This window comes from Cyprinodon tularosa, unplaced genomic scaffold (genome assembly GCF_016077235.1).
Source record: "Cyprinodon tularosa strain WSP-4 unplaced genomic scaffold, ASM1607723v1 ctg318, whole genome shotgun sequence".
Classification (NCBI taxonomy): Eukaryota; Metazoa; Chordata; class Actinopteri; order Cyprinodontiformes; family Cyprinodontidae; genus Cyprinodon; species Cyprinodon tularosa.
Genome location: NW_024039028.1, coordinates 102,804 through 127,649, shown reverse-complemented (window position 1 = coordinate 127,649; position 24,846 = coordinate 102,804). Strand labels below are relative to the sequence as shown.

At 39.4% G+C, this 24,846-nt stretch overlaps 2 protein-coding genes and 2 long non-coding RNA genes across 4 annotated transcripts; all 4 read right to left on the bottom strand.

Moving 5' to 3' along the window:
• Positions 1–2,524: 2,524 nt before the first annotated feature.
• LOC119788481 (intelectin-like) lies at positions 2,525–12,912 on the bottom strand. Its single transcript, XM_038292837.1, has 6 exons — positions 12,786–12,912; positions 12,325–12,572; positions 3,993–4,151; positions 3,762–3,879; positions 3,554–3,657; positions 2,525–3,481 (listed from the first exon to the last, which is right to left on the bottom strand). The coding sequence occupies exons 1-6, from the start codon at positions 12,910–12,912 to the stop codon at positions 3,332–3,334; spliced, it is 906 nt and encodes a 301-aa protein (XP_038148765.1). The 3' UTR covers positions 2,525–3,331.
• An 85-nt stretch (positions 12,913–12,997) lies between these two features.
• On the bottom strand, positions 12,998–13,291 carry LOC119788464. Its single transcript, XR_005281476.1, has 2 exons — positions 13,245–13,291; positions 12,998–13,082 (listed from the first exon to the last, which is right to left on the bottom strand). It is a non-coding gene; the product is annotated as an uncharacterized LOC119788464 (long non-coding RNA).
• Positions 13,292–16,074: 2,783 nt separating this feature from the next.
• LOC119788474 (intelectin-like) lies at positions 16,075–19,001 on the bottom strand (the record flags this gene model as incomplete). Its single annotated transcript, XM_038292825.1, has 6 exons — positions 16,075–16,855; positions 16,929–17,032; positions 17,129–17,246; positions 17,366–17,524; positions 18,393–18,640; positions 18,854–19,001. Coding segments are annotated over 6 exons (921 nt in total), but the record flags the coding sequence as incomplete, so codon positions are not given.
• Positions 19,002–19,070: 69 nt separating this feature from the next.
• LOC119788465 lies at positions 19,071–19,374 on the bottom strand. Its single transcript, XR_005281477.1, has 2 exons — positions 19,332–19,374; positions 19,071–19,155 (listed from the first exon to the last, which is right to left on the bottom strand). It is a non-coding gene; the product is annotated as an uncharacterized LOC119788465 (long non-coding RNA).
• Between the last annotated feature and the right edge of the window lie 5,472 nt (positions 19,375–24,846).

Here is a 24,846-nt window from a genome sequence, read left to right as displayed (position 1 = left end):
TTTACATCATGTTCTACTCACACATGAGTTCTGTGTCATATGGAGCTGTTCCGAAGATATTCAGTTTTGTTAAATCCAAGTTACGTCTTCCTATGGGCAACGAGTTGAAGGCACAAACTAAACTGTTCATAATTTATCATTTATGGTACATCAGCATTCATAACATGTAGGCGAATCATTGTCCCCCAGACATCTGTGGTTATATTTTTTATATTTATATTTTTTAACACAAAGTGGAGTGTGTATGACGTCATCCACCGGGCAAATGCCGGGTACGCCCGATTACCAGTCCATGTCTGCTTTGGACCAGAGTCTTTGAAAAAGAAGCTGATTGGTCAGTCACTTCATTTGGATGTGATTATACTTATTTCAGATAATAAAGTAAAAAATCTGGTGTTATTTGGTGTTATTTTGGATCAGGACCTGTCATTTAAATTCCATATCAAAGAGGTTTCTAGAATTTCCTTCTTTCTTCTGCAGAATATTGCAAAATTAGAAATACCCTGTCCAGGGGTAATTTATGTTTGACTGTATGATCTGGTGAACTGTAAAATGCCTTGTGATGACATTTGTTGTGAATTGGCGCTATAAAAATAAACTGAATTGAATTGAATTTACTCAGCTCCCTCTTCACCACAAAAGTCCAATACAGCGACTGCATCACTGCCAACGCAGCGATCCGTCTATCCATCTAATGCTCGATGTGTAGAGAATCCATAAGGTAAAAAAAATTTGATTAAAAATTATAGAATTTATAAGATTAATTTAAAACTATTAATATGTTTTTTTATTGTTTGCAAGGTTTTCACAATGTTGATACTACTGCTGATGTTATTGCTGCATTCATCTTTCATTGAAACAAATTAATAAAGATTATGGAAAAAGTTCAACCCTTCTACTTTCTTCTTAATCATGTCAAGTTGGATCAGCATTGATATATGAGGACTTGACCAGATGCCTTCCCTAATTACCAATATAAGCCTCAGAGGTTTATACCAGCTGCAGTAGTAACATAGGCTTTAAAAAGTAGACCTTTAAGGGAAAGAATAAGCAGTTTAGGAGTAATCATCAACAGCATTATGTGTTAAAAAAAAAAAGTTTTTATTCCGGTTGTTCATTATAATCTAACAGGGAAATATTGTACACAAATCAAAGCTTTAAGTAAATGTTTTAGTCTAAAAAAATGATTTCAACGATTCTTAATTGTTATAATTATATTGTCTGTTTTAGTATTCTTGAGGAATCTTTGTTTTCCCTTATGAGTCTCAAATGCTATGTTTTCTGTGAAAGTTTTACACTGCCACCAGGGGCATTTCACAAAGCAACTTTAACAAACTGCTATTCAAATCTGCAACACCAAATTAATCTAGCCTATATTCGGGAACTCTGAGTTTTTGGTTTCACAACGGCTGCCATAAATTTTTTCAATCAACTCCAAGTAGTTCTACTCGGAGTTGAGCACATACGTAACACGTATGAAAAGTCGAGCCCCGATTGAATGAGTCACCATGAAAACAAGCAACAAGAAGTGCCAGTTTCACACCACTGGAAAATGTATGTTTAAAAGACAGAGAAACAGTGCTACAGCTGCAAAGCAGAATATTGTTGATCGAGTTACTGCAGAAGCTAAAAGAAGTCCTCTACTTCAGGCTGTTTTGAGATTTATTAGAAGCCCTCAATGTTGTTCCATTTGTAGATCACTAAAATAAGACTATTCCTGATCAAAATCACATCCTTAAACTGAACTGTAATAATATATATAAGTACTTATTAAAAATAATAATTGCCACATGAACTGAATTTCAGAGAGCAAAAAAGAAAACAAAATTAAAATATACCGTTAAGAATTCAGTTTTATATAACTAGAAATGTTTACACATCTTAAGTGGAAATTTTGACATTTGCTTGACTGAATGTGTATTCATGATTTCTGCAATACATTTCATCATAGTCAAAATAATACAAATGAAGACCAGTAACAATAGGAATATGTAGAATAATATAATTTCCTAGAAATCTAGAATATTAATTCTAGATGTGAACAATGTCATTTTTTAATGGTCATTTTGTCAAAGAAAAAATGTTTTTTTTTTCAGATATCAGGTATACATATTCAATAAAACTAATTCATATCAAAACGGCTTTCCCTAGCCTGTTGTGACTACATAAGATAACATAATGGGTTTATTCATAGAATGGTAGTGAATCAATGTATCTATTTACGTGAAATCATTTGGCAGCTGAAGATGAAGTCTAAAAAATGTGTTCTAATTGATAGTAGCTGTTTATTATCTCATGGGATTCCTCTTGAGTTGCTTTACATTACACAGTAAATGCTAAGTGGCTTTTTGCAGCCACAAGAAATAAATCTCATATCCTGTCAACTGAGTTGTAGAATCCTCTCCCTATTGAATTCTTGGTGAAAAATGTTGATCATTCTTTAGTAAGATCCTCATCCAAAGGACATGTAATGTTTGTTTTTAATGCCTAATTTGTCTAACAGATCTACTGAATGGTTTTTTTGTGCACAAAAATCTGAGTCAATCAGGAAATAAATGTGATTGGCTCTAAGGAGAGCAAAGACAGATCACACTCCAAGTTTAGAACAAACCTGCTCCAGATCAGGTTAGCTCTGGGGAAAATGTCACTATGGTGACTCAGACAGAGATTCAGTAAACTCTCTTTGTCAACTGGAAATCTCAGAGTTTCCCTGATTTCAGGTATAGAAAACTTAGGTTGTGTCCAAACGTCCGCCCTAACCCCTAACCCCTCAATCACTACATAGAGTGGAGACTTTATAGTGAACTCAGTTAACTGACCTTTGGAAAGATGATAACTACTTTCTGGTCCTCTTTGGTCACGTAACTCCGCCTCCCCGCATGGCACTGGCGCTACCTTTGTTCTTTATTCCCGCCAGTACAAATTCCATTAAGCTTTGCAAGGAAAACTTTCGCAAAGCATTCCATGATATATCCACTCGTTCAGTGACCATGGATGATCACTAATTTTCAAGGTGCATTATGGGAAATTTCGAGTCCAATACTTATACATCCACTAGACATTGGGAATCTCATCTAAAATGGCGTAACCACTATATAGTGCCCTATATAGTAACTAGGGAAGACGTTCAGACACAGTTTTAGAGTTTTCAGTAAACCAGCTTCCTCAAAGGGACCAAAGTTATCTACCTGTTTAACTCATATTTTCAGTTTGTCTGATTAAAATATACCGTAGTGTATCGCCATCTACTGGTGAGTGGGTAAAAAACATTCCTCTAACAGGATGAAATTAGATTACATTAAGTTTATAGGAATAGATAGGATAAATATTCTCAACGGTAAAACAGCAGGACAGCAGACTCAGTCATTTCCTTAGAGGCACTCCAGCCTTGTGTTGCTCCAAGTCCATTCCAGTCAAATGCTGTAAAATCTCCACACTGTCTGTAGGATTCAGGAAAAAACCCTCCTCCTCCTATGCAATACTGGACAAACAAACAGAATTGTTATACAATTATCATCTGATAAACAGACATATTGAAGTCATCCAGACTTACACATTCACAGTTGCACCCTGTGGGTTTGACCCCAGAGCAGATCGCTGTGGCTGCTCTTCTATTGTTTATGGCTCTGAAAGTGATGAAGCCTGGATCAAACTGATCTTGTTTTGTTGAACATAGGAAAAAATACAACAGTTAAGTGTTGTTATTCAGTTACGGTAAATGGCAAAATAGAACAAATATGTAAACATTTTGTTCTATTTACTTCTTGAATTTGTTCCATATAAATATCTAGTGGACTCCGTGTCTCCATGGTCATACACAATTCGAACTGCTGGTCCTCTATTGGAGCAGGACCCGATGTTGTACTTTACTGGAAAGTGCTGTAAGAATGTGACAGTTTGTCATTAATGCATTTAGACCATAGATCTGTGTAAGGATTCTTAATGTATTTTCATTTACAATCAGGCCCAATGTTTTATTTGTTTTACCTGACCTTGAACAAGTTAAAGAGATTTCCCCCATAAAGACGAAGGAAGTTGTTTTCAGTGTGGTAGCGGAGAATAGCTGCCAGGTTCCAGTGCTCCATTGGGAAGTTGTTGGGAACGTGCCACACAGACATGTCTTGTGCAACAATGTCGTAATATCCTGGATTCTGAAAACAGAAACTGTGTTTATGATTGCAGTTTGGATTATCTTACTGCATAGATCAATGTAAATTACTGCTTTATTTGGAAGAAAAAGGAGCAATGAAAAATGTAATGATCAGGAATGAAAATTTGAAAAGTATTGGATGCGTTTACCCACTTTTACTTCACCAAGCCTTAATTTAATCTAAACAAATCAGACAATTCATAGAATCCACCTGTCTGTAATGTTATCTTACTACATCTCATTCTTTCTTATGTAAGCTTTAATAAATTATGGGGACATTAAAGAACAAAACTTTAACCTGTTTTAACAAAGTTAAACATATGAGATAGAGTGCTCTGGTGAAGAAAGAGCTTACTTTTTGGCGTCATGTACAATTCTATGCATTATGGAAAACTAATAATGTAACCCATACAGAGAACCATTGTGGGGGCAGTATCATGCTATGGGGAGCCGAGCCATGCATACCCATCACATAGAATGGCACAGTTAGAGTCAGTGTTGTTTTCGTCAAGGATGACGATGATGAAATCATTTCGTTGACGCTCCTTTTTTCCATGAGGATAACAAAAACTGATGAGCGAAACATGGATCTTTGATGACTAAAACATGACTGGTCATAGGTTTGTTTTTTCCATCATCGAGACGAGACTAAATAAAAAACAGTGGATCGTCGGTCAGATGTTTAAAATGCATCATTGTGCTGTAATCAGCAAAGCAATATCAGCTGTGCTGCTGCGTCCTGTATGATCCTGCCGCGCAGCATTGCACATGCTGCAGGAGCACAGATGGATCGTGGCAGCAGGGGCAGGGTCTTAGAACCCGCAGTAAATCGGTACTGCAAGCTCACGCTGACAAATTCTGCTCCCATCTGTGCTTATGCAGAATTATCTTTGCACACGGAGCTCCGAGTCTGCGCTTCATGCAGTTTGGCTCTTCCATCCCTACGTAATAAACTTTATGTGGCTGATCATCCTCTGCCAAGCGTAAAAAAAACCTTTGTCTAACGATCAAGATTTTACTTCTTCCAGCTCACAAGAGGTGATGCTAAACCTTCTTTAATTTCTACAAAAAGGAATCCCTAAATTATATCAAATGAAATATTTCATTGAATTCTGTTTATTTTTAGATAAAGAGCCAAATGAAAAGGTACATAGATCTTTGAATATTTCTGTTGGGAGCTGGACAAAATCCCATCTTTCTCCAGCAGAGTCCGCCGTGGATCCTCTGAGGGAGCCTCCTGCACAGCTGCAGCTCATCAAGACCATCAGAGGATCCACTACATAAGCTGTCTTCAGACCTTGCCTCAACGCCGCAGTGTTGTTCCAGTTGGTCAGCGCTAAAGCCTCGTTCTCAGTGATTATCTCCATGACTCTAATCCCTAGTTGGATGCTAACCTCTGTTTCTGTGCCTCTAGGAAACTCGTGCTTCCTCCGTGAAAGCTCTGGAAGAGCTAACCTGCCAAGCCGACCCTCAGAGCCAAACCCTGAAGATTCTCAGACAACCTCCAAGCAGCTCTGGGCTAGAGCTGGGAAACCAAGGCCAAGGTCTGCTCAAACTAGACGTGAGACGCTGGAGCAGCTAACGGACTCTGCTACTAAATCCTTCTCCAGAACCAACAGTGACTCTCCCAAAGAGAACCTCAAGAACCCTCAAGGTACTATCTGTGCATCATTGGAAACCAAACCCCGTCAACAGTCCTTAACTGTGCTGTCTCTCACGCAGACTCCGGTGAAACCAGAATCCAGGCCCGAACCAGCCTTCTGCATATTCAGTGTGATTGTGCAAATAAACTTGTTAAACTTTTCATCCTGTGTCCGTCAGTGGTGTTCTGCATCTTTGGGTCTCCATTAGAGAACCGATCATGACAGAACACTGCGGCCAAACTCAAGGCCCAGCAGATCACCATCTCCGTCGACTAGAAGAACAGGCTGCTCAAATCCAAGGATTCAGCCTGGCTTTACGTGAGTTAAACGCCCATATTGAAAAACAGAACCAAGCTATTCAAGGCTACGTTAACTACTTCAATGGCGCTAATGCTACATCCGCACAGCAACCATTTCCGGGTCCAGTTCCTCCCCCGAGGTCACAACCTGTGACGTCATCAGAGTTCCGTCCTAGTCTCCCAGAAAAATTCTCTGGTAACATGAAAGACTGTAAGGGATTCCTATTCCAGTGCCGGCTGATTTTTCAGAACTCTCCTGGTTGTTTTTCTACAGATCACAAGAAGATAACGTTCATTCTCTCTCAGTTAACAGGAAGAGCTTTAGAATGGGCTCAGGCAAGATTTGCCATCGACGACGGTTTAAATTGCAGTTTTTCTGACTTCATTGCTGAATTTTCCCAGGTCTTTAACCAGGAGACAGACCAAACGATTGATTCCAGAGCTCTTTTCAACCTTAAACAAGGTAATTTTTCAGTGGCAGATTTTTCAATTAACTTCCGGGTAAAAGCGGCAGCTTCCGGATGGAACCAGAGCGCTCTAAAAGGAGCATTTTTCATGGCTTTAAATGAACAAATCAAAGATGAACTTGCTACCCTCGATGAACCAGCCTCCCTCGAAGATTTAATTCGTCTCTCCATCAGATTAGATAACAGAATTCGAGCCAGAAACAACTCTAAGAAACAAGGTAATTTTTCTTCTGCCTCTCATAACATGGCTGTTCTCTCTCCCTCTACAGAGCAGATGCCCACACAGAGATCTAAGCCCCAGTCTCTATCATTGCCTGTTCAGGCCTCTCATTCAGGCGAAAGGGATTATGAGCCTATGCAGGTGGGACACACTAGGCTCTCTCCTGAGGAGAGACAGAGGCGTTTCTTAGGAAAACTTTGTATCTACTGTGGTGAAAGTGGTCACTTTATCGCCTCCTGCCCGGCAAAATCAAAAGCCGGGGCCCGCCAGAGGATATGAGGAGTCTGGCGGGCCATATAAATTCAATTAAATCTCCTCGACTGTTGCTGCCAGCCACCCTTTTCTGTAATAACCAGAGTCTCTCTTTCTCTGCCTTCATCGACTCAGGCTGTGAGCGTAATCTAATCGACTCAGACCTCGTCCAGCAGCTCCAGATTAAAACCGTTCCCCTGTCTCAGCCTCTCAGTGTGTCCGCCATAGACGGAAAGAGACTTCATCGTGTTACCCACCAAACCCAGCCCCTCGAGCTACTTTTGTCAGGTAACCACCGAGAAACTATCACCTTCTTTGTGTTTCCCTCTGCATGTTCCCCCCTGGTCCTCGGATTCGAGTGGTTGGAGAAGCATAACCCTCACATAAATTGGACCAAACGTCTCCTGGAATCATGGTCTACTACGTGCCACGAAACATGCCTTCGTTCTGCTGCCCCGATGGTGGGGCCTCCTAGAGGTGGGGGGGAGATGGACTCTCCTGACCACGACTTAGCCCCCGTCTTCAGTAAGGTCAGTGCGACGTCCCTACCTCCACATAGACCATACGATTGTGCCATAGAACTTTTACCTGGTGCTCCTCTTCCAAGCAGCAGATTGTATAACATTTCCAAACCAGAAAGAGAGACTATGGAGAAATACATCAACGAATCATTGGCTGCTGGGATAATCCGTCCTTCATCCTCTCCCCTGGGCGCCGGTTTCTTCTTCGTGGGCAAGAAGGATGGTTCCCTGAGGCCATGCATTGACTATCGAGGTTTGAACCAGATTACAATTAAAAACAAATACCCACTGCCTCTTCTCGCCTCAGCCTTTGAACCAGTGCAGGGTGCAACTGTCTTTACCAAGCTGGATTTAAGAAACGCTTATCACCTCCTTAGAATACGAGAGGGTGATGAATGGAAGACTGCCTTTAAGACACCCTTGGGCCAATTTGAATACCTGGTGATGCCTTTTGGTCTGACTAACGCTCCAGCCTGTTTCCAAGCCCTTGTTAATGATGTTCTCAGAGATTTCCTCAACGTGTTTGTGTTTGTTTACATTGATGACATTCTCATTTATTCCAAGGATCTCCATGAACACAAGAGACATGTCCGTCTCGTTCTACAGAGACTACTGGAGAATAAGCTGTTCGTGAAAGCCGAGAAATACGAATTTCATCAGTCTTCAGTCACCTTTCTGGGGTTTGTGCTCGAGGGCGGCCAGGTAAAACCTTCTGAGAATAAGATCAAGGCAGTCCTAGATTGGCCAGTTCCAGAGAATCGAAAGCAACTACAGAGGTTTTTAGGTTTTGCTAACTTCTATCGTCGGTTCATAAGGAACTATAGCCAAACCGCCCTTCCATTAACCTCACTAACGTCGTCTAAACGAACTTTTCAGTGGACCCCCGAGGCCCAAGCTGCATTCGAGAAATTAAAATCCATGTTTTCCAGAGCACCTGTACTAATTCAACCTGATCCTGCAAAACAATTCATCCTTGAGGTGGACGCCTCAGATTCCGTTGTTGGAGCTGTTCTTTCTCAGAAACTCGATTCAGATCAAAGAATACACCCTTGTGCCTTTTTTTTCCCGTAAGCTCTCCTCAGCTGAACAAAACTATGATGTGGGTGATCGTGAGCTCCTGGCAATCAAACTGGCGTTGGAAGAATGGAGGCATTGGCTGGAGGGGGCTGAACATCCGGTCCTTGTGTGGACTGACCACAAAAATCTGGCTCACATCCAGTCAACCAAACAGGCTAACCCTCGCCAATCCAGGTGGTCTATCTTTTTCTCTCGATTTAATCTTATTATCACCTACAGACCTGGATCCAAGAACGTGAAGCCCGATTCTCTCTCTCGTCTCTACTCCGTCGATCATCCTGAGACACCTGAACCTGTTCTCCCAGCCTCATGCACCGTAGGAGTGGTCAACTGGGAAATAACGGACCTAATCAACTCAGCCCTGGCCACCGAACCAGATCCAGGTACCGGTCCGTCTAATCGCACATATGTCCCTTCTTCTGTCAGGTCCCGTCTGATCCAGTGGATGCATGCCGCAAAATTCTCTGCTCATCCAGGAGTGAGTAGGACTGTCGCTCTCATCTCCAGGCGCTTCTGGTGGCCTACGCTCCATCGAGACGTAAAAGAGTATGTGTTGGCCTGTCCCACATGTGCTCGTAACAAGGCCTCACATCAACCACCTTCTGGTCTCCTTCAACCACTACCTGTTCCCTCGCGTCCATGGTCCCACATAGCCATTGATTTCGTCACCGGTCTCCCTGTCTCCCGAGGTATGTCCACCATACTGACCATTGTCGACCGTTTCTCTAAATCTTGCCATCTAGTTCCCCTGAGAAAACTTCCCACGGCCTTCCAGACAGCCCAGCTTCTAATTAAACATGTTTTCCAGCTTCATGGCATCCCCCAGGAGATTCTATCGGACAGAGGTCCCCAATTCATATCCCAGGTATGGAAGGCTTTTTGTTCTGCTCTCGGCTGCAAACCATCTCTCACCTCAGGTTACCATCCTCAAACGAATGGCCAGACCGAGCGTATGAACCAGCATCTGGAATCCACCCTCCGCTGTCTAACATCAAATAACCCGGTGGATTGGAGCCAATACCTCCCATGGATAGAATATGCCCACAACTCTCTCCGTTCCGCATCCACTGGACAGTCTCCATTCCAGGTCAGTCTCGGATATCAACCACCTCTTTTCCCCGCAGATGAGAGAGAGATATCGGTGCTGTCCGTGAACCAACACATCCGCCGCTGTCGGAGGATTTGGAGGGAGACCATCACCACACTCAACCAGTCATCTGAGTCAGTCAAGCGTTTCGCTGACGCCAAGAGACGCCCCGCCCCTGAGTATTCTGTGGGCCAGGAAGTGTGGCTTTCCACTCGAGACATCCCCCTCAAGAGGATGTCTCGAAAACTTTCCCCGAGATTCATAGGTCCCTTCAAGATTTCTCGTGTTATCATCCCATCAGCTGTCCATCTCCAACTTCCTCCTTCCCTCCGAATCCATCCGACCTTCCACGTCTCCCAGATCAAGCCTGTTTCCTCGAGCCCTCTGTGCCCGCCATCCGACTCCCCACCACCCGCCCTGGAAGTCGATGGCCATCCGGCCTTCACGGTCCGCCGCATTGTAGACTCCCGTCGACGAGGTCGCGGATGGCAGTACCTCGTCGACTGGGAGGGCTACGGACCGGAGGATCGTCAGTGGGTCCCTGGCTCGTACATCCTCGACCCTGCTCTCATCGAGGAGTACGAGCGTTCCTGTCCTTCCACTTCCTCCGGACCGCCAAGGGGCGGTCGTTGAGGGGGGGGTACTGTTGGGAGCTGGAGAAAATCCCATCTTTCTCCAGCAGAGTCCGCCGTGGATCCTCTGAGGGAGCCTCCTGCACAGCTGCAGCTCATCAAGATCATCAGAGGATCCACTACATAAGCTGTCTTCAGACCTTGCCTCAACGCCGCAGTGTTGTTCCAGTTGGTCAGCGCTAAAGCCTCGATCTCAGTGATTACCTCCATGACTCTAATCCCTAGTTGGATGCTAACCTCTGTTTCTGTGCCTCTAGGAAACTCGTGCTTCCTCCGTGAAAGCTCTGGAAGAGCTAACCTGCCGAGCCGATCCTCAGAGCCAAACCCTGAAGATTCTCAGACAACCTCCAAGCAGCTCTGGGCTAGAGCTGGGAAACCAAGGCCAAGGTCTGCTCAAACTAGACGTGAGACGCTGGAGCAGCTAACGGACTCTGCTACTAAATCCTTCTCCAGAACCAACAGTGACTCTCCCAAAGAGAACCTCAAGAACCCTCAAGGTACTATCTGTGCATCATTGGAAACCAAACCCCGTCAACAGTCCTTAACTGTGCTGTCTCTCACGCAGACTCCGGTGAAACCAGAATCCAGGCCCGAACCAGCCTTCTGCATATTCAGTGTGATTGTGCAAATAAACTTGTTAAACTTTTCATCCTGTGTCCGTCAGTGGTGTTCTGCATCTTTGGGTCTCCATTAGAGAACCGATCATGACAATTTCTCTCTCATTGTTTTCATTTCTATTTATTTAAATAAGATGTAAATCTTTCCTTGTATTGTCATTAAAACATTTTCTATGTTTCTTTTTAATATGTAAACATTTTAGTTAACATATTCATTCAGTTTAGGTCTGGATTGCCGTGGCATTACAAGGCAATTATGTAGGTTCTGTCTGTTTTTTATAAATCAAAACCGTGTGAATTTAAATCTGCTTTGACCCCTAAGCAGCAGTAAGCAAGTGGTAGATTCTCAGAAATAAAGCCAAAATTGCCAAAGTAGAGAGAAGAATGCTTTTGTTATTTGCTTTTTTTGCAAAAATGAAGATTGTATTGATCTATGTGTAATGCATAATTCATAGTAGATCAGGAAGTGATTGCTTTGGGATGGAATTCTTGTATGTCTAAAACCATTCCTTTATTGTACGTTTTGTTAGCTTGTCTGTCTACTAAATTAACCAATATTATGTGTTGAAATAGATCAGCTATTTTCACAGCTTTGTGAGACACTTTTTTTTTATAGAGGAGAGCCTTCATTCATAAAAAAAGTTTATTTGAATTCCATAAATCAAAGTTTTCTGCCCAACAGCAATGATGAATTGCATGGCAGCATTCTATACCCAGCTATTGTAGTATCTATGCTAGAGCTGTCAGTCTGGTAAATGTGGTTGTTACTCCAAATTGTAAAGGTTCACTTTCTTTGCAACAAAAAAATGACTAAAACTAGACAAAAACCTTTTTAAGTTTTAGTCAACTAAAACCAACTAAAACTATCACATATTGTAATGATTAAAATGTGACTAAGACTAATATTAGATTTCGTCCTGAAGACTAAGACAAAATCTAAGATTGCTGTGAAAAACAACACTGATTAGAGTCTACTTTTGAAGAGAGCTTTAGAGACAGTCTCCTTTCAAAGAGACTGTTTAAAGCAATTCATTAAAATTTTCTGATTCAGGCACAATGTACAACACACTTTTAAGATTTTTTTTATTTTTTCCTTCTAGTTCAAAAATATCTATTGCTATGTGTTGTGATGACTGTCATATATTTTTTATTATCTTGTGTTTAATTCTTGTAATGCCAGGTGGGGGCTTTTTAATAGCCACAAGAGTCCATTAAAACATTATAGGGTAATCTAACTCAGGTCAGATTTTACAAAAATCACACTTACTGTGACTGTCCGCACCAAATGAGAGACCAGATTATGATGAATATATCAAACATGCTTTCCAAGGTACCTGTTTTCCAGTTTGACCTGCATACCTTGTAATCATCAGACGTGGCGCTCTCTACTAGACCAAAGGTGTTTCTGTTGGACCAGTTTCCATCACCATCTGGCAGGTTTGGATCGTTTCCCTGCTGACTCGACCATCGATCCCCCACACTGCATTTTCCAATAATGCTGTTTTCATGAACACTGGCCACCAGAGTCCAGCCACCTCCAGGAGTGTTCATGTCACAGAAAGTCTGATACTTCATCCCATTATTAGTGGTCAGGTAGTATATCCCATCTGTAGACATTTCAATAAATTAGACCCAATGACTCATGAATACAGAGATTTTCTTATTTGTGGCTTTGGCCTACTGCCTGTAGTAGAGATATGCTTTGGAAATTACTGAATCCTAAATTAACTAAATCTATTTATTCCATTTGGGTGCATGAAAATATTGATTTGTTTAAAGTTCTGTATAGAACAACATCTTATCACATAAAGCATGCCTACCTTCTCGTTCACCATATTTATCCAGGATTTCTTTACAGCTCCGGGCAACGAATTTGAATCTGTCACTCACTGTCCGCAACTGTTCAAAATTTGTCTGGGTGATGATCCTCTTTGAAGTCAGTCTCATTTTTTCCTGAAAATACAGTCAGTTTTCAAAAGACATACAGGAAAACATGCAAGAGGAAATGTTATATACCTGAAAGCAAAATTTACCTTCTAGCGGGAAGACATCAGCAAAGGATGCATGCCCGAAGATCAGAAAAAACCCCAAAAACACAGGTATATGGCTAAGCATGTCTGTAAAGCAGAGTTATGTAATGTTTCAGAAAAGCCACCTTTATTTTTAACTATCTAGATGAACATATTAGTTTTATCTTCAAACTGGAAAGCAGGAAAATAGTTATATTTTTGACGCCATGATGAATATTTCTTATTCATATCTACTAGAAAACCACTTACTTCTTAACTTACTTCTCAGCCTGAGATGGGTTTTTTTTGTCCTAAGATGTCTTGAATATATATGGGTGTTTATATGTACAATCATTAACTTTTGTACAATGATTACTGAGCTTTATACAATAGCCCTTTTACCTGTTATCTGGCAGCAGTTGCTAAAGTTATAAACAGACCAGGAATCTATTTTGACTAAGTATGTCAAGTGTCTTTTATTATCTTGTTTTATCTTTGTATTTTTTATCTTTGTCTCAAACTCTTTTCCTACATTACTTTCACTACCTACCACAAATAGTTACGCAAGGGATGAGTGCACTAACATTGGAAAATTTCCCACAAAATAATAATGTATGGTTAATAATATCAGCCAAGTATAATCTTTTAAAACTAATAAAATTACCAAGTATGTTTTTTAATAATCAGCTTCACAGAAAAAGACAGCAGAGTGCAGCAGCATCAATTATAACAGCCAGCAAGCCTAATATATGTAGTAAATACAAGTGTGACAGATTATATCTATTTCTTTACCCACCTCCCCCAAAAATATAATTTTCAGACCACTTAAGAACTGTTTTCAGTCCTAGGATATCTAAAATCCATATGTGTGATTTTTTTCATTATCATTATTTAATTCGCAAATAATTTATTGATCTCAAATGACAGTTAAAAATGTATGTAACACATGCTGTCAATGAGTTGTTGCATATGTTACGATAATTATTTTATCCTGATGAAGATGCTCAGTCATCCAGGTCACAGTCATTCCATAAAAGTTTAAAAAAAAATCCACTGGACTTGGTTTCCAAGATTTGAAGACATTTCGCCACCTCTCCAGGAAGCTTTCTCAATTCAATGTCTGGATCCGCAGTGAGTTTGAGTCTTATCTAGACAAGATGTCTATGTAAGACTCAAACTCACTGATTCGCCTACATGTTATGAATGCTGGCGTACCATAAATGATACATTATGAACAGTTTAGTTTGCCTTCAACTCGTTGCCCATAGGAAGACGTTACTTTGATATAACAAAACCGAATATCTTCGGAACAGCACCAAATGACACAAAACTAATATGGGTGAGTAGAACATGATGTAATAATGTAAAATCAAGGGGCCAATATAATAAAAACGGTGTTCCCCTTTGAGGCAACAAAGGCTTTCTGTATGGACTAAATCACCTGTTCAAGAGATGACCTAAAGCAATAAATGATGGTATCATCAGCATAACAATGCATAGTAGCATCAGAGGATTTTTTTCAACATTGTTGATGTACAAGATAAATAAGAGGGAGGCCAGTGAGTTTGAGTCTTTATATAGACAAGATGTCTATGTGAGACTCAAACTCACTGCGGATCCAGACATTGAATTGAGAAAGCTTCCTGGAGAGGTGGCAAAACGTCTTCAAATCTTGGAAACCAAGTCCAGTGGATTTGTTTTTTACTTCTACGAAATGATAATTCTTTTAGTTTCTAACGGGCTTTATTGTCATTTTTTTCCCTAAAACAGACAAAAAGGTAATGGGATTAGAGAGAGGCGGAAGATATGCAGCAATGGTCACTTGGCAGGGATTCCAACCTGTAATGGCGGGTTTTAGGACTAGGCCTCTGCACATGGGGGAGTGTCCTTAACCCCTGCACCACCACTGCATGTGAGTTGTTTTATTTGTCAATAGCTGTAGGCAGGGATGATATTCAGTAGCAGTTTCTCTTGCAGCAGATCTGGTGAAGCCTTTGAATGAATCAAGTCTTCTAAGGTGGATTGTTTTTGTAAACAGAGATGGGTAGGGTATTCATGACATAGATTACAGACATGTCTTGAAGATAAAAAAAAAAAACCTGGATGACTTAACTTTCTGCTCCTGAATGCAGACAAAACAGAAGTTATAGTCTTTGGACCAGAGTCTTTGAAAAATAAGTTGATTATTCAGTCACTTCATTTGGATGGGATTAAACTGATCTCAGATAATAAAATGTTGGTGTTATTTTTGATCAGGACCTGTCATTTAAATCCCATATCAAAGAGGTTTTTAGAATGTCCTTCTTTCATCTGTGCAATATTGCAAAAATTAGAAATCTCCTGTCCAGGGGTGATGCTGAGAAACTAGTCAATGCATTTGTTACTTCAAGGTTGGACTATTGTAATTCTTTACTATCAGGAAGTCCACAAACTTTAGCTGATCCAAAATGCTGCAGCCAGAGTTCTGATGAAAATGAAAGAGAGGTCATATCTCTCCTATCCTGGCTTCTCTTCATTGGCTTCCTGTTATATCCAGAATAGAATTTAAAATCCTCCTTCTCACATATAAAGCCTTAAATGGCCAAGCTCCATCTTATATCAGAGATCTGATTGTTCCTTATGTTCCTAACAGAGCACTTTGCTCTCAATCTGCAGGTTTCCTAGTAGTTCCTAGAATTTCTAAAAGTAGAATGGGAGGCAGATCTTTTAGTTATCAGGCTCCTCTCCTGTGGAACCAACCACCAGCTTTAGTCTGTGAGGCAAAGCTGCAAGAAACCACCTCTGCTTCAGTCTTTGCATTTGGCTCTGCTAAAAAAAACCCACACAACCTGACTTTAAGTAAACATTTCAGTCAAAAAAGTGATTTTAACAATTTTTTTATTAGGTTTTCATAACATCTTCATTGTGTAATTATGCTGTTGCAATAGAAGCTAAAATTATCAAAAAGATTTGTACACTTCTTCACATACAGTGCCACAAAATGTAGTTAAAAAATTTTATAATGCGAAGCTGTCAAAACATTGAAGAACTGACAAGATGAGTCAGTAGTTTAAGGTAATCTCTAAAATTTCTACAGAGTCCAATCCATATTTACTGTTCATCAGGTTTTTTTTTTGGTTTTTTTTTTAATGCTTGCGGCTGTTCTTACATTTGCTTCTTCATTTATTCTAAGTTTTCTCTTTTTTGATCAGTTCTTTTAGAATAAAAATTTTCAACTTCTGCCAAACATTCATTTGCCTTGCTGTTGAGTGCATTGACTAATTTTCTTAAAATGAACGTAGATATCTTTAAAAATACTTATTTGAAATTATTTTTTAAATATAATTTTTTTTTTTTTCAGAATTAATAAAACGTGTATCAGACTTGTAGATGGAGACTCATTAACCACCTCTAATTTACACTTGTCTGATTTATTCTTATCATGGTTGCTCTCTTGTTGAATAAAACCAGTCTTAAGCTTCTATGTTGATTGACATGGTTTGTTCTTAGTATGCTTTAGGACATTTGAATCCAGCTGTATATATTTGTTTTCATTTACTGTATGAGTGTAAAATACTTTGCGTTCAGCACACGTTTTACACTGCTAACAGTTTAACTACCTGTTTAAGCCTAACTTTCAGTTGGAGAATTGAAATACACAATAGTGTAATGCCATCTACTGGTGAGGGGTCTAAAAACATTCCTTTAAGTCTAAGGGGATGAAATTAGACTAGATTCATCTTATAGGATAGATATTCTCAGCGGTAAAACAGCAAGACGGCAGACTCAGTCATTTCCTTAGAGGCGCTCCAGCCTTGCTCCTTTCCAAGTCTGTCCCAGTCAAATGATGGAAAATCTCCACACTGTTCGGGGTGAAAATATCCTCCTCCTCCTATACAATACTGAACACACAAACAGAATTGTTATAGCTTTTATCATCTGATGACCAGACATATTTAAACCATCCAGACTTACATGTTCACAATGGCACCCTCTGGGTTTGACCCCAGAGCAGATCGCCATGGCTGCTCTTTCATAATTTATTGCTCTGAAAGTGATGAAGCCTGGATCAAACTCATCTTTTTTGTTGAAGAGAGGAAAAAATACAACAGTTAAAGTGTTGTACTTCAATTATGGTAAATGGTAAAAAATAAAAAGAAAATAAAAAAACTTACTTCTAGGACCTGGTCCATACAAATTTTTGGTGGACTCTGTGTCTCCATGGTCGTACACAATGGGAACTGCTGGTCCTCTATTGGAGCAGGACCCAATGTTGTACCTTACAGGAAATTGCTGCAGAAATGTGACATTTTTTCATGAATACATTTAGACCAATAGGTATATATAAGAATTTTTGAAGTAATCTATTTTCTTTTAAAACCAGGTCCACTGTTTTAGTTTTGATGACTAACCTTAAATAGGTTAAAGAGGTTTCCCCCATAAAGACGAAGGAAGTTGTTTTCAGTGTGGTAGCGGAGAATGGCTGCCAGGTTCCAGTGCTCCATTGGGAAGTTGTTGGGAACGTGCCACACAGACATGTCTTGTGTAACAATATCATAATATCCTGGATTCTGAAAACAGAAACTGTGTTTATGATAATGGTTTGGATTATTTTACTGGATAGAACATAGATTACCGCTTTATTGGGATGAGTAGGAACAACAAAAAAGCTTCAGGACTCAGGAATTTAACTTTAAGAGTGTGGCTTTTTTTACTCTCTTTTACTCCAGCACCCCTGAATTAAATCTAATCAAATGAGACGGTTTATTAACAGTTTATACAATCCACCTGTCTGTAATGTTATTTCACTATCTATCATTATTTTCTTATGTAAGCTTTAGAGAGTTATGGGAACATTAAAACTCTCACCTGTTTAGCAAAGTTAAACACATGCAACAGAGTGCACTGGTGAGGAAAAAACCTTACTTTTTGGTATCATGTACAGTTCTATGCATTACAGAAAGCTAACACTGTAATCCATGCAGGGAATCATTGTGGTGGCAGTATCATGCTATGGGGATCCATGCATACCCATCAGAACAATGGCACAGTTAGAGTCCAGTTTTAAAACGAGTTGTTTAGAGAGACCCTCCATTCAAAGAGACTGTTTAAAGCAATTCTTTAAAAACTCCAGGATGGCAAAAGGTACAAAACACATAAGATTTTTTATTTTTCCCTCTAGTTCAAAAACATGCATCGCTGTGCTTGGCTGACTATCATATTTTCACTTTATCATCTAATGTTTATTATTATTATTTAAGTGCCTTTTTGGTGAATTTTAATGGTTACAAGTGTGCTAACATTACAGAATGTAACTCAGGTCAGATTTGGAAAAAATCCCACTCACTGTGACAATCACCACCTAACGAACGACCAGATTATGTTGAATATATCAAACATGCTTTCCAAGGTACCTGTTTTCCAGTTCGTCCTGCATACCTTGTAATCATCAGACGTGGCGCTCTCTACTAGACCAAAGGTGTTTCTGTTGGACCAGTTTCCATCACCATCTGGCAGGTTTGGATTGTTTCCCTGCTGACTCGACCATCGATCCCCCACACTACATCTTCCATAAATGCTGTTTTCATGAACACTGGCCACCAGAGTCCAGCCACCTCCAGCAGTGTTCATGTCACAGAACGTCTGATACTTCATCCCATTATTAGTGGTCAGGTAGTATATCCCATCTGGAGACATTTCACTAAATTAGACCCAATGACTCATGATTACAGAGATTTTCTTATTTGTTGCTTTGGCTTACAGCCTGTACTACAGATATGCTTTGGAAATTACTGAATCCTAAATTAACTAAATCTATTTATTACATTTGGGTGCATGAAAATATCGATTTGTTTAAAGTTCTGTACAGAAAAACATCTCATAATGTAAAGCATGCCTACCTTCTCGTTCACCATATTTATCCAGGATTTCTTTACAGCTCCGGCCAATGAATTTGAATCTGTCACTCACTGTCCGCAACTGTTCAAAATTTGTCTGAGTGATGATTTCAAAGTCTGCTTTGAAGTCAGTCTCATTTTCTCCTGGAAATACAATCAGATTTAAAAAGAAATACAGAAAAACATGCAAGAGAAAATATATATCTGAAAGCAGAGTTTACCTCCTGGTGGTAAGACATCAGCAAGGGATGCATGCCCCAAGATAAGAAAGATCCCCCAAAACAGTAGTATATGGCTAAGCATGTCTGTAAAGCAAAGTTATTTAAGGGTTCAGAAATGCCACCTTTATTTTTAACAATCTAGATTAAAATAATAGTTACATTTTGAAACTTGACAGCAGGCTGTTAGTTATATTAAATCTAAGTTTAAAGAGTTATACCGATTTCCTTATTGATTCCCATAGATATCCACTGATACTTACTTCTCAGTCTGCTGAAGAAATGTTTCCCTCAGTCCTAAGAAATTTCCAACAAATATGGGTGATTATATGTAGAATCATTAACTTTTTACTGTGGGTACTATAAGAGCTTTGATGAATAGCTCTTTTACTTCCGTTTTCTGGCAGCAGTTTTTAAAGTAATAATCAGACGAGGAAATTATTTTGACTTAGTATGTCAGTGTGTCTTCTGTTATCTTTTTTTTCCTCAAAGTATTTTCCTGGTTCATTCAATGGTGTCTCTACTTTTTTCCTACATTATTTTCAGTACCTACTTAAAATTGTTACATCACAAACAAGGGATGCCTGCACTGAGATAAAAAAGAAATGTACACAAAACACAATGTATGATTGATAATATCAACCAAGTATAATCTTTTTAAGCAAATAAAATATGTAAGAATGTTTTTGAATATTCGTTTTCACTGAAAAGCATGGCAAAGTGCAGCAGCATTAATTGCAAAAGTTAGCAAGTCTAAGATACATAGTAAAAACAAGTGTGAGGAAATATAATGCTTTCTTTATCCACCTCTCCCCAAAAACCACTGAAGCTTTATGTTCAGACTACTTAAAAACTGTTGTCTGTACGAGGACATCTAAAATACATACGGGTGATTATTTTTATATTTCATTGATCACAAAGGACAGTTAAATGTTTATGTAACTCATATTTTCAGTTAGTTGTTGTATATGTTAACATTTTTTTTACGTTCTAGAGGCATTTACTTTTTTATTTTTTTTTTTAATAGACAGTGGAAATAGAATTAGAGAGAGGGGTGAAGACATGCAGCAAAGGCAGCTAAGCAGGGACTCCAACCTGTGATGGCCGCATTAGCTGCTCTGAACAGCATTCCAGGACTCTGGGGCTGACACCATTTGTACCTGGTGGTCGTGTTTCAGTCTCTCTAGTTGCACCTTTACCTGACTTCTAGAGACAGATGGAAACATTTGAGGTGTGAGAGAAAAGCTTTAGGTCAAAGGAGGGCAGAATATTTGTTTGACTCTAGGCAGGAGAAAGGGATGCTGAGCTTGTTCCTGAACTGAACCTATTGAAAAATTTCAGTTCATTGGTTCTGTCCAGACTTCTCCTGAAGCTTGGTATGTGGCTTCCATCTTTATGCCACCTTGCTTTTTCTTATATTGATTTTTGTTTTTGCTCAGTTTATGGTTAATAATTATCAATCACATTTACAAGTTAAAAAAATGTTAAAAAGTTGTTGTACTTTAACAAGACCAAGGTTCACAACTGGTTTGAATACCCACATTTGTTGGTAAATTGAAATCGTTAGTTTATTATTCAGATATAATTATAAAAGTCTGGTAGCCCTTAATCACTATTATCTGGTGTACATAAAATATCTATTTTTCGTGGACAATTTTTGATTAAAATTATACATTATTATTAGTTTCTTCCCACTATAATTAGGAATACATATTCATAATCAAAAAGGAATAATTACACAAGTGTTTTATTGGCATAACACCGCCTTTCAATTAAAACACTGAGTTGAAATAGATTATGGCAACATGTCTAGCTTTGGTGTCTTTGGTCAAGCAATAGGCTCTATGCAAAACTGCGGTAATTCCTGAACTTTAGGCAGCTTCTGTTTCCCGTCTTTCATTACTGATTAATCCAGGTGTGTCTGGCCATGAGTAATGAGGTCAGGCACACCTGGCATAATTATTTCATCCAGTAGAAAAATACGGAAAAGAAAAGAGCTGCCTTAAGTTGAGAAAGTAGTGGAGAGTTCATAGAGCCAATAGAAAGTCAATACTATACTTGAAGAAAAACCTGTTTGTTTCATGCAACTGTTAACACACAGATTGTGTGGCCGACGTGTTCAGCAAAGTGATAAAGCACCCAAATGCACTTGGTTAAATGATGGATTGATAAGTTGGCTAGGTCTCAGACTAAGCAGTCACGTTTCCATAACCTTTATGCTTATTGTTTTATGGAAGTAGAAAACCTTGACCTACATAGCTATTTCAAATTAAACTTACAGTGGAAGGGTTTGGCAGACTTGAGTTGGACCTTTGGCCTCTAATGAGGAAACGTTTTAGGTGAAAATATTGAGTCAGAGATGAGACTGATACCATATCCCTTACAATACCTTAAGTATGCAAATTGTGATTTTGATCAGCAAATTATGCAAATAAAGTGCAATTAGAAAGTGAAAAAGAGGATGAAAGATTTAGCAATTTTTTTTCCAATTTTATTTTGTTTTTTCCTTTGCACAAACCACCAGCTTTTAGATGTTTCATATTTTTTTCAGGTTTCATACTTTTCAAGACCTTAAAAGCTTACCTTTCCATTGTTGTAGGATTGTTATTTTAATGCGGAAAGTTTTTATTTCTACTAGCATGGATTATTCAGTGTGCTAGCTGCAACTCTGTGTTACAGCAAACCTGCTTTAAGAACATTACCGCCACATAATAGGGCTGAATTGAGAAAGTTAGTGTCTTACTCCTTGTTTTAAATGGTTTTAATTATAATGAATGAATGCCCCTGCAATTAAAAACTGTGCCCTGATCATACAGAAAATGTTATTAACTGCCCAACCATAGGGGAAAATAGGACAGAGTCTTTTTAGGACTGATGGAAGAACACATTGAGCAGGGATTGCTTGGTTTAACAAAATAAGAAATCACTTGATCTAAACTCAAACAAATGCATAACTGAGTGAGAACAGCAGTGGCTTTTGCTTTGTAATAAGCATCAAAAATAGAACACTTTATTAGATATAAAAGATGCCAGTCTAAAAGAGCACTTTTTCTCTACCAACCAGAACAATAGCACCATGCAATAAAAAAAAAAGCAATTTTGTTTGAAAGCGTCAGCAACTTGGAATTTGTATCCCTGTGCTATTTATTATTCATTTTATTTTTTTAAGTAAGTCTTCAGGTCAATCTTGCAGTGTAATGTGGGATAGGTGTCAACCCTAAATTCTGGAAGGATTATCAATTGACATGGATGAAACAGCTTCTACAGTTTGCCCCTTTATCACAAAAACTTTAAAGGATTGTTTACAGCTGTTTTATTTATTTGTTTAAGAACCTGATTATGCTCTCTCTGCTTTTTTTTAGAGTAGCTTCACCTCGTCTGTTCCTGTTTGGCTGTGACGTCATCCTGGAAAGAAACATCAGCTGTGCTGCTTCCATCAACACCCTTGTTTATAGATGCTGGAGATCGGCCTGTTTTCCAGTGTAGTCCTGTATCTCTGACCGTGACTGGCTGGATGTGCTCTCTTCCTCCTCTGGCATGGAAGCTGGCTCTGTGCTCGTCGGCCTGGCTGTGTGTTTCCTGGATGGGGCCGCCTTTTGCAACTGCTTTTTATGTCTCTGCTTCTGTCTCCTTGAACCCCAGTCGGCCTCGGCAGATGGCCGCTCACACTGAGCCTGGTTCTGCTGGAGGTTTCTCCCTGTTAAAAGGGAGTTTTTCCTCTCCACTGTTGCTACTAGCATGCTTAGTGTGAGGGATTGTATTTGAGTCAATGAGTCAATGCAATCAACTGGTTTTCCTTAGATAGAAAACTTGACTTCAATTTGACTGTATGATCTGGTTGAACTGCAAAGTGCCTTGAGATGACTTGTGTTGTGAATTGGCGCTATATAAATAAACTGATTGAATTGAATTGAATTGAATTGGTTTGTTGGGTTTTGCTTCAGTTTTGTTTTGATTCAGGTAAAGAACTTTTTGGCATATTCAAGTACCGATGTCATCTTTAATGTACATTTTGCCGACCCTGAAGACAGAGGTGCAAAAGAACTGTTTGATACACTTAAAAGCTTTGGTTTAACAGCATGTTAAACAGCCAACACACAATCAAGGACATATTTTGGATCTGGTCATTAGCAAATGTCTAAATATGTCTAAAGTTTCCCATTTTTCTGTTAACTCTGAAAATTTAAAATGACTTTAAAAAATGTTTTACTGAAAAAAATAAAGGATATTAGAAAAGCAATCTGCACATCAACTCCAACTCCGGTACCAATGCTGTCTCCATTTAAAATAAACTTTAAATTGTCACAATTCTGCCCAATTAACTGCAAAAGTTTAGAAGAAACTGTTCAGCAGCTAAGTTCCTTGTCCTGATGTTGATGTTTTACCCACAGGTTTTATCAAAATGGTTTTTCCCTATTTTTGACTCTGATTTGATTGAAATTGAGAGATTGCATTTGAGTCAATGTAATCAACTGGCTTTCCTTAGATAGAAAACTTTGAATCAATTTGACTGCATGATCTGGTGAACTGTAAAGCGGCTGGAGGTGACATATGTTGTGAATTGGCGCTATATAAATAAACTGAATTTAATTTAAATCAAAAACAGCTCGCTCATGTCAGGTGTTTTTCACCTCAGCCTTAAAAACAGCATTATCAAACTATTGTTGAAAAAAAGAGGCTTGGACATAATGGTCCTTCAGAACTACTGCAGCGGCTTCAGATGTTATCATACCAATAAATGGTTGTTATAAGCTGATATTAGGCTCATAGAATGGCTTCAGATTAAGCCAGTAGGCTCATTAGGTTGTTATCATCGAGTTTTTTTTTTTTTTTTTACAGTGTCGTGTCTGGCAATGTGGCTATAAGAATAATTGCCTTGATGCCAAAATGAGCCGAACAGATTTTACTTTCACAAGTGGAGCAGTACAGCTATCGCAATAGTGTTCCGCTTGATTTATACATATAAATTGCTTTATTATAATTCATGCAGGGAGTTTTAAAGATTATATAGTCCCCCAAAATAGGGGGACTAATCACCTGGACAACAGTGGTAAGAGGAAACAGCGTTTCTGAACTCAGGTAGGTGTAGCGGAAAATCAGTGGGAAAACATTGGGAGAGAGAGCCCCAGAACCAAGAAGAGCTGGCCAGCTATGACCCTCTCTGAAGCTAAGAAACCACAGCGGCAAAGGTGGCAGTTTGCAGTTGCGAGTTTATGAAGAGAGCTTAGGAGCAGAGAGGAGGTTTTGGAACGGCCTGGCGGGAAACAGTGCTAATAGCCCAGAAGAGGCTACAGTTGGCCAAAGTTAAGTAGAGGCTAACCACAAATAATTACATGTAAACTCAAATGGCAGAAGATCAAGTTAGTCTGCCAGGCAGAGAAAGGTCTAAAAGCAGAAGAGTGAGGCTGTGGCTTCCCCCAGGGAGACAGAGCAGCAAGAGACGACGGCACGCCAAGACTAGCATCTGAAGGCTAACGACTGGACATGAATGGAGGCAGATGGCAGAGCGGAATGAGAGAAGCCCTAGCTGCTCTGTGTCTGTGCTGAAAGGCTAACTTAAAATAGCTTTTTTTAAAAGCTTAATGCTGCTATCTAATGTAGGTAAAGCAAGGTCACAGGAGCCATTTTGTACCATGATGGCCTCCATATTGTTAGAGAGGACAGGCAGTGTGGAGGGAGGGTTCATGTCATTGTAGTACTATTATATGTAACTGAAAATTACACATTGTAGCTTTAGGGGTTAGTGCTTAGAAAGCAGTTTGGGATTGTGCCACAGTC

Bases quoted from the DNA above. Each gene is read 5' to 3' on its own strand.
- LOC119788481 (XM_038292837.1), bottom strand. From the start codon at position 12,912: ATGAGACTGACTTCAAAGAGGATCATCACCCAGACAAATTTTGAACAG. The intron at 4,152-12,324 runs GTATGCAGGTCA...TTCTGTTTTCAG, and splicing joins CCACGTCTGATGATTACAAG to AATCCAGGATATTACGACAT. The intron at 3,658-3,761 runs GTAAATAGAACA...CAACAAAACAAG, and splicing joins ATATGGAACAAATTCAAGAA to ATCAGTTTGATCCAGGCTTC.